Below are 10389 nucleotides of genomic sequence, written 5' to 3'. Positions count from 1 at the left end.
TATTTTAATATAAATAAATTATCAAAATAAAACAAATAGCTATAGAAAAAACAGTGATTAAATTTGACATTAAAATAAAATAATATTAAAAAATAAATAATAAAATTAAAAAATAAATCCAACAAAAAAAATGATTCATAACAAGACAAATAATAATCAAAAGAATAAGAACTAAATCTAACATATAAAAAAATAAAAATAAAAATTAATTGAATAAAAAATTAATTTTATAAATTATTTTAAATCAAACAAATAGTAATAAAAAAACATAAACTAAATCTAAAAAAAACAAATTGAAGTATTGGTTTAAGATTTGGAGTCTAGATATAAAAATCAAGAAGACAAAAAAAAAAACAATTAACACCAAACCAAAAATTCATACATTCCATATGGAGATGAAGGAGCCACTAAGATATTCTAACATCACCTTGGAAGCCTATTTTGTTATTAGACTACTTTGTATATGTTGTTCACATGACGCGTTTTCAATTCATGCATTGATGCTTAAAATGTACATTTCATCTATTTTTAAAAAATAATATTTATTTAATTATAAAAATGTCCTCGTTCAAATTTAATAATAACAAAAGAACTTGATTGAAAAAATAAAAAATTATGAATGTCAATTAAATTTTTTTTAAAAGGCAATCTATTCATTTTAATATATACTAGACACTTGTTTAGGTTTTTCTTAAAAAAATTTAATGGTATGTTAGTAATTTTATTATGTAAAAAAATATAAAAGGCCCTATTATCCACAATAATCAAGTCAAATATCTTTTTGTGAAGATGATAAAATCATTATTTTCCTATTTCAACGGTGCAAGTAAGTCTAGATTTATATTATTTGATACTATTCAAGTCAATTATTTTTTTTAAATGATATCATTTTATTTTTTTCTTGGTCATTTTGAATGGGTCAATCACGTTGCTAAAACCTTGTTATACAAATCGATTTTTATTGGGTTAATATGTGTGTGTTTGTGTGTGTATGTGAGAGGGAGAGAGGGGTGCAACACCTGTTTTTATCTACAGAGAAAACGCCACAGGCTATAACAATTTTTTTCTCCTTTTAATTTCAAATCCCAGATGATAAAAGATGGAAGAAGCAAATTTTCAGACTACAAGAGTGTGTTTGAAAGTATGGTTGATGTTGTTTTTTAAAGTGATTTTCATTTATAAAAATGTCAATAATATTTTTTTATTTTTTAAAAATTATTTTTGAGATCAGCGCATCAAAATGATTTAAAAACATTAAAAACATATTAATTTAAAATAAAAATAAAAATTCAATTTTTTTAAAAAACGCTTTTGAAATGCAATGCCAATGGTCAATCACGTTGCTAAAACCTTGTTATAAAAATCGATTTTTATTGGGTTAATACATGTGTGTATGTGAGAGGGAGAAAGGGGTGCAACACCTATTTTTATCTACAGAGAAAACGCCACAGGCTATGACAAATTTTTTCTCCTTTTAATTTCAAATCCCAGATGATAAAAGATGGAAGGAGCAGGTTTCCAGTGACTATAAGAGTGTGTTTGGAAGTGTGGTTGATGTTGTTTTTTAAAGTGATTTTTATTTATAAAAGTGTCAATAATATTTTTTTATTTTTTAAAAATTATTTTTGAGATCAGCGCATCAAAATGATTTAAAAACATTAAAAACATATTAATTTAAAATAAAAATAAAAATTCAATTTTTTTTAAAAACGCTTTTGAAATGCAATGCCAAACAGACCCTAAATGCATTGTTCTGCCTGTTTTTACTGTTATGCCATATTATGTGTATGAATCTAAGCCGTCCATGTGCCCATGAGAAGAAGAGTAGAAGATATGGACGGATCAGATCAGAAAATAGCATGATTGCTTTAAAATAATTACAGGGGACATGGCGACATGAAAGAGTACATTCATGGTTAAGGGAGAAAAGAGATGATCACATGCGTTGGCTGGGATGTAGGGAGCATGGTGCTCCAACAAGATGGGACATTTCTAGCTTTTGCCAACATGTGAGATATCTTATTGAAACATTAATTGCCTTTGCATTAAGTGCTAAATGGGATGGGGAATGTTTTATATGTATATTAAATAAAATTTGTTCAATTGATTGTGAGACTTCATGGGCCATGGGGACAATGATATCTAGTCGAGTTGAGTTTTTGCTTTCAATGGAGGGCTTATTTTTACTTTATTAGCATCCGAATCTCATTTTTTTTTTTTTGTTTAGATAGATTTAACTTTTACCTTCAACTGAGGGTCATTTTTTACTCACTACCATGCGATTCCCAAAATTTTAGATAGAGTTAATTCTAAATTAGATTCTATAGTTTTTTAAAATTAATTAATTAGTTACTAGTATGGATAATGAAATTAGAATAATTAAATAAAAAAATAAAATTTAATAAAAATAAAAATACAAAAATCAAGAGATGAACATAAATTATGATATTTAATAGCACAATACGAGATATTTACTCGATTGTGTTTAATAAATTTATTTATTAAAATTAATTTGTAATAAAAACTGGTAAACACATAAAATTTATTAAATAAAATAAAAGATAAAAAAATTATATAAGATTGTACATATTAAAAATATTATTAGAAAATAAAAAATTTTAATTTATAAACATAAATTTAATTTAAATAAAATATATAAAAAATGATAGATAAATTATATCAATCCCATGAAAAATTAAATACATTCAATATAATTAAAAAAAATAATATTTAAAAAAGATTAAATAAACCAAGAAAAATAGAGGGGTATTAATTAAAAAAATTAAAAAATACATAGAAAGGTATTAATTGATAAAAAAAAAAACTAGAAAGGAAAAAGCCGGGACGTAGGCCTTGAAGCTTAGGCAAATGATGGTGTAACTCTGGTTACAAGATTGTTAAATAATTTTCATGCTACAATGACTAGTTAAAGTAGTTCGAGAAACTATAGGCATTAATTAATTTAGTTTGATAAAATATAGGGACTAAATTATGATTAAAAAATAGAGATATTGAAGTTAAAATTCCCCACTTAAAAATTTATTTGAAAATATAATTATGGTTATTTTTTAAAGTATTTTGCATGTTTATAAATATTAAAATAATATTTTTTTATTTTTAAAAAATTATTTTTAAGGTTAACACATTAAAACAATTCAAAATATTAAAAAGAAATATTTTTAATAAAAATAATAATTTTTAAAAAAACACCGTCACATTCCTAAACGTTGTAGAAGTCTCCTTCCCAAGGATGATAAAAGTCTCCAAAATTCTTCGTTCTCATGTAAAATAATTCCTTCGAAATAAAAAGATCAACTAGGTGTGCATTGTGCTTCATCTCTGGTGCAAAACAATTACTCTTGTTCCTACATGGAGAGATTATATTTTTAGTTAAACCAGATAAAAAAATAATTTTATAAAATTAAGTCAACCCAGCAAAGTTTTTACTTCTTAGGGATCCAAAGGCGACATCAAGGAAAATAAATTTTTAAAAAGAAAAAAAAAAGAAAGAAGAGAAGATGCTATTTTTTTTTTATTTTGACTCGAATTAATATAATAACCAAAACCTTTACTCTAGTCTCCAATGAGATGACAACGTGAGCGCTGAGATTTGAGAAATATCCGCCCATGTCATGTCACTCTCTCCACGTCCCCTACAGGGCTAACGAAGTTCTCAGACTCATGTTACTCTGCACAAGAGAATCATTTGTTAGCTCGAGAAGATCGTCAAATATTCCCTGACGACACCACCGTTCTTTTACATACCGCCACCACCACCGTTGATTCAAGAATTGTTTGATATTATAATATTAGTTGGTTTTAAAAATTTTTTATTTAAAAATGTATTAAAATAAAATATGTTTTTAGTTTTTTAATATTGTTATACATTATTTTAATCAAAACAACAAAAAAAAAATAATTATAATATAAATTATATAAAAATATTTAAATTATTAAGAGATGATTTATCACTTTAAATAAATTAAAAAAATATTTCATATGTTCTGAATAGTATTAACTAGGAAATCCTTAGTGAAGGTAAAATAAAATTTGAAAAAAGTTTCAAATTTTATTCAAACAATCAATGACTATTATGTAGAAAATAAAAATAATTGAACATGATAAATATATTTCATGTTTTAATGTTAAATTAAAATATTATTGATGAAAGGACATTAATTACACTAAGAAACCAGTCACTGAAATATTAAACCAAACCATTAATAACTTTTCTAATATTTCGATACAACTAATATTCAAATATAAATTAATTAATTATTGAATTGATAATAAATTAAATTATTTAATTTATTTAATTAAAATTATTTAAGTTAACATATTAAAAATCTAGTTGGTCACACATATTAAAAACTATTAGTCATAAATTAAACAGATATAATTGATTTAAGTATGACTTTATTAAAATATAGTTTATAAATTAAGGATTAAATTATAATTGATAAAAGGATTATATTTCTAGACCTAGAAAAATTAAATAAGGACTTGATTCAGTTAATTATAAAATTATCTTGAATTAATAAATAGATATTATTCCAAAGAAAAATTGATATTTTGCCAATTTATAGGGTTTTTCAGATTTCTCTATAAATTATAAGTTATGCTTCTTATTTTTTTGTAGCTATTTATTAGATAGAAAAATTATGTTAGTCACATAATAGAGAGTTAACATTCTAGGAATAGAAATCCCTCTCTTCTAATTAAAAATTTAAGAGATTTTTCACTAGTGATTCGCGTGGATTAACGTTGGAGGCTAGACAATTAAATAATTTGTGGTTTGTAACAAATCAGCTTCTAAAGAATTATTTAAAGTTGAAAAGGATCATATCTTCAAGTAATAAGTCTCTAAACAACTTTAGATTTATCTAATGCGATAATAAAGACTTTCAAATAATATATTTTTTTTATTGTTTTCACTATGTGTGTAATATTCGGGATCCCAATACTCTTGTATAGGGGCTTTATAGACATTTCAATTTTTTATGCACAATGCAATTACTTAAATTCTCTTGTGTTAAAAAAGGATTAGAACTCCCTTATAGGGGCTTTTTAGTCTTTTGCTATTGACTTTTTTTTTTTGTTATACTCATTCTACAATGGCAATTTTGTTGTTTTATAAATATAAAATATTAATAAAAAAGGTGGTTACGCGTGTGATGCATGCGTCAACAAATGAATGTCACTCACCTCTCTTTAGACGGCTCATGTGGCGTGTTACGACAATGAAACCTTGTCTTTCATGGAGGCATTGGAAGCACACCAACGTTCTTTTCCTAGTGGTATAATGTGTGTGTGAGGTGGAGAGACAATTAAACTTTGATAAAAAAATTTCTTCTCCTCCCTCTTTTCTCTCTCTTCTCCTCACCAAAGTGTAAAGGTGTTCTCTCATTTATTTTTTATATCCCATTTAGTTTTTATTATTTTTATTGCTATTTGTTTTATATATATATATATATTGGATTAATTTTTTATTCAATTTCATCTCTCATCATTTGGTTGTATTAGATTTTTATATCAAATCTGGTTTTTATTCTTTTGATTTTCTTAACATTTTTAATAATTGAATTTTATTTTTATTTTCATTTGTGAACATTTGATTTTTATTTATTTTTTATATCAAATCCGTTCCCTATTATTGTTATTGCTATTTTTTTGGATCTTTTTTATTGTATTTAAAAAAAAAACATTTCATCCCTCAATATTGTTTTTACCAAGAAATTTTCTTGTTTGCCCTCTATAAGTTTAGTCCTGACCTCATGATTAAAGTCACAAGTTTTAAATGTTAACATAGGTTAATTTTGATTTTTTAGGTTCTTTTATAAAATTGATTTATTTAAATTTTATTCTTTAATATTTATTTTTTAATTAGTCTTCATGTTTTTCTTTCATTCTTCTTTTTACTAGTCCTATTCTCATTGCTACAGAGTTTACGAGTTGATTTAATGATTTTTTTTCATTGTTTTTTTTTAAATATTCTAGTTTCATCATTTAAATTTTTTTTAATTAAAATTTTTTTATTTTATTTTTTCGTGTTTGCCTTCTATGCATTCATTCTCAACCTCATGACCACGATTATGGGTTTTGAAAATTAACACTTATTGTCTTATTTATTTATTTATTTTTAATTTTATTCTTTAACATTTGATTTTTTAGGAATTGATTTTCATGCTTTTTCTTTTTTCACTTTATTTTCTATAGGGCTATCCCAATCTTATGCCCATGGTCCTAAGCTTAGTGAGTTGACCTATATCCTTTTTTATTGTTTTTTAATTTGTATTTTTTTAGTTTTTCCATTTAGCTTTGTGTTGTTCGATAGTTTAGATCTATAGTTTTATTCAATTCACTTTAATTAATGACTTTTATTTTTGTCTTTCACTTGCACGAATAATCATTTGATTAAATGAAAAAAATATTTTCATAAATAAAGTTATTAAACTCAAATGAGTATATGGCCTGTGTTGTAAAATCAAATATTTTAATTTTAGTTATCTCTTGATTAAATGTTGATTTATTTAATTAAAAAAGATGTGTGTATAAGAATTTTGATTTATGATTGAAAATATTTTTATATCCAAAAACGTGTTGGAAAAGCTTATATATTTATTTTTTTATTGAAAAGCAAAATATAAACCATGAGCAAAATAGCTAATATAATCTAAATCTACATACACAAAATAAAAAGCTAGATGATCTAAAACAATGAAAAAGTAAAAAAAAATTAAGAAAAGTAAAGGTTTTCATCTATACGAACCATCAATGACAACTAGATGATCTATTTATAGATAACTAAAGGGATGTTTAACATTATTTTTGTTTTCTGATTTCTAGATTTGAAAAGTTGTTTGTTTTCAATAAAATAACATTTGGCTGAAAACTAAAATTGAATTATTTTAAAAAATGTTTTTTAATTCACCACCCTAAGTTTTTGAAATCAAAGTGGATTCAGGTAGTTAGAAAATGGGCAAAATCAAGCTCAAACCAGGCTCGAAATGCACATTGGGAGTTGGATCTCTATGCTGTGGTTGGATCACTACGTTAGGGCTAGGGTGCTCGAGGATCAAACCGAGGTTAAGTTCTAGGTGACAAAGGTACGATTACGATCGAGTCTGGAGCTTCTATGCAATCTGTTTTTTTGGGAATTATCTTTCTGGTCCTTATGGACACCTCAGACCCAATTTCATGATGAATCTTTTGGATTTTTTGGGTCAAGGGTTTCTAGGGATCCAAATCGACCCGTTCCGAAAGAGCATTAAGCAGAATGATATGTCCAAGCCAGAATGCATACAAGCCCTAATTGGGCCCTAAACGCTTTGGGGAGCTTCACGGAGCCCATAAAAAAATAAATAAATCTAATCTTCGAATTTCGAAGATTTCATCACTGTGAGTTGAGGCTTTGATGTGATATGGTCTATTGTCGTTCTGCGGGATCCGATCATTTAAGCAGTTTTGAGGTTTAACCTTGCGCTTGTTTCAAGCATGGTAAAAACATGATGGTCTGTTCATTTGTTTGAGGTTTTCAGCGTTGGAAGGAAGGCAGGGTTGTAAGTTATTCTATGGCGATCTCTTCCCTTCTTGCACATTTCCTTTTTTGTTTTTTTTTTAATGATGTTTTAGAAGATTTTCTTTTAATGGTAGATTCTCTTGTATCATACAAGACATCAAGCATTGTTTTACTGTGGATGTTTTCAATACTGCATTGTTATCGAGGATGAATTCTGTTCAGCGTTTTTATCTAGATTTTGATCTATTCATCGTTACTGGCTTTTCTGAACTGGAGAAACCACTTCTAATTGACTTGTCGGGAGAGAAGGATGTTGTGTAACTTATCCTAAAAGACTCGTAAACACAAGCTCATGCACGCCCACGTACATGGACTGACTTCAACAGCCTTTCCTAAGAATGTATTTGATTTTAATTTACTTGTTTTGATCATATTTCTCATGATCCTTGATCATTATAAGAAGAAATAATGGAGGAGGGATCGCCAAAACCTCCAGTCTCATTGCGGGGCAAAATCCGCAGCTTGAAGCACACTATTAAAGAAGCATACCAAAGGAAGCCAGTCTCACACTGGATTCTTCTAGCTTTGAGCACCGCGGCAGTGCTCTTTGTCGCGTCAAGCCTTCTAACACGGGTCTATTATTCAAATGGGGGCGCAAGCAAGTGGATCATTCATGGATGGCAGTTGTTGGGTGGCCTTTAACTGCGTTAATTCTGTCTTCGTTGATAGTTCTCCCACTCCTCTGACCTTCGAACTCCTTGTTTCTTATATTGTGCTCGGTTTTTCAAGTGCTGCAGATAATCTCATGTATGCATATGCTCATACATGCATACCTCCCAGCATCAACTGCTGCTCTTCTAGCTTCATCATCCCTAGTGTTTTCTGTTCTCTGTGGATATTTTCCTGTGATGAACAGGAAAGCTTCAATGGTAAATGATGTTGTCATAATTACTGCTGCTATGGCAATAATTGCATTAGATTCAGATTCAGCTAGGTATGATCATGTCAGCAGCTGTTATTTTGCTGCATGATCCCATGAAGGGCTTCAAGGTTCTTCCCCGAATAATCACATCTTGGGGATTTAGTTCTTACACATACATGGAAATTCCTCTACTGGTATTACAGATTCCCAATCATGATTTATTGGCGAGTTCCCATCGTATCTTTTTTCTTTTTTGTTCCTGCTATATAGCAATGATACACAATTAGGTTACATTACTACACTACATGGTGCAACATATTGCTATGTTATAGCTTTGCTTGCAAGTTGTATGGCACATTAAGAAATGCATGAAATAATTAGATGAACTTGTAGAGAAGATTTTACTTCAATTGACGCCACTGAAGTAGTTTTTTTCCTCCAAATTACCTTGGACTGCAATAGCCAACCTTTTGTAAGCTGGATATTTATCTGATAATATCCTGGTCGCTGGCAGTGATAAAAGAAAAGTAATGCTTGTCCATTTAGAAATGAATTACCAGGGTGGTCGTCAGAAAAATAACGAAGGCTGGCATCAAATTTCTCGAGGAGCAAGAATGATTGAAAAAGTCACATTGTTGAGTGTAGATCATAGCCTAAAAACTAATATTTTTTTTAGATTAATATGGGTATTTAGGCCAACTTAAGTATACTAAAACTAATTTTACAGGCTCCGAAGTTAACCATATTATATAAGTAATTAATAACTCTAAAAAAAACAAACTTCTTAATCTTAATTTCTTAAACCACCTGAATCGTTAAAAAACTAATACTTTATTTGATATCTGTGTTGAACACATGAAGGTGGTAAATTGATTTATCTCGAGGGCCTTGAAATAAGAAAAGGAAGAAACAAAAGCTCGGCAATTTGGCTTTATCCAATAAACATGTTAAGGTTCACTATAACTAGAGCAACCACCCTCCTCTTTCGAGGTTTCGACGCTCAAAAGCCGTAGTCACATGTCATCCACAAAGCGTATAATGGCCGTAAGCTAAATGATTGAATGTTTAGGGGTATTTTGCATCTTTTTCAGCCTGACATTTCTATAAACCATTTTTTCAGCCTGACATTTCTATAAACGAAAGGGGAATTTTGGGTGGTAAATCATCTTTCAAAAGCATGCCCTTCCACCGCAATATAACACAACCACGCACTAAAGATGTTATCATAAAAAAAAAAGAGAGAAAAAAAAAGGGATAAGCTGCCACAGGTTCGTACTGGAAGAAACACAAGTTTAACCAGACTAAACTTGTGATTCCAGGTGCCAAGATTGAAATTTCCGTTGATCCGGAAAAATCATCTCAACAATCAACGTGCTATTTTAATGAAGTAATGACATTAGCATATGCCTCATGCAAAACTTCGTGTTGAGTCATGACCTGAACATGTAAACGCTTGGGCTGGCAGCACCTAAATCTGACCAACAGCACTTGCCTACCTTTCGACCCAACATGACTAGCCTGTGTACAGATATTGGATGATTGACCCGGCCGTAGAAATTAGCGGTTTCCCAGTTTGGCCGAGGATTAGCCAGGAAAGGTAACATAAGAACTAACGAAAATTTCCAACGCTTTGAAAAATACTGCCAGGGCATGGGATTTCTCATAGCCAAACTAAAAATAATCACAAAGGCGAGCACACTCCACCTGATCCAGCTATAACTGGTGTTGTGATTTGAGGCTGGATCCAGACACAGCACGGCACAAGATTTCTCATGGCAGACAGAATAATCACAGCATGCCTTTGGTGACATCGACGATAGACATGAATTGGCTCTTTAAATCTATAGCTGTACGAGCTCAAAGGAAAAGGGTTGAGCACAAAACTTTATTTATCTTTAAGTAGCACAGACAAATGTGAAGTAGATATATATAAATTCCATCCTGCTGA

The 10389-nt window shown here is 28.9% G+C and overlaps 1 protein-coding gene across 1 annotated transcript in view; it reads right to left on the bottom strand.

The window, feature by feature from the left end:
* Positions 1 to 8323: 8323 nt before the first annotated feature.
* Positions 8324 to 10389, bottom strand: part of LOC105121180 (eukaryotic translation initiation factor 5A-like) — a 4691-nt gene continuing 2625 nt past the window's right edge. Inside the window, exon 5 of the mRNA XM_011019730.1 lies at positions 8324 to 8422. Coding sequence (XP_011018032.1) covers positions 8339 to 8422 — 84 coding nt within the window. The 3' untranslated portion in view covers positions 8324 to 8338. The remainder of the gene's footprint in view (positions 8423 to 10389) is intronic.

The sequence above is a fragment of the Populus euphratica genome, unplaced genomic scaffold (genome assembly GCF_000495115.2).
Source record: "Populus euphratica unplaced genomic scaffold, PopEup_1.0 scaffold31.1, whole genome shotgun sequence".
NCBI classification, from domain to species: domain Eukaryota; kingdom Viridiplantae; phylum Streptophyta; class Magnoliopsida; order Malpighiales; family Salicaceae; genus Populus; species Populus euphratica.
The sequence above is the reverse complement of the archived record's forward strand: the minus strand, read 5'-3'. Positions and strand labels throughout refer to the sequence as shown.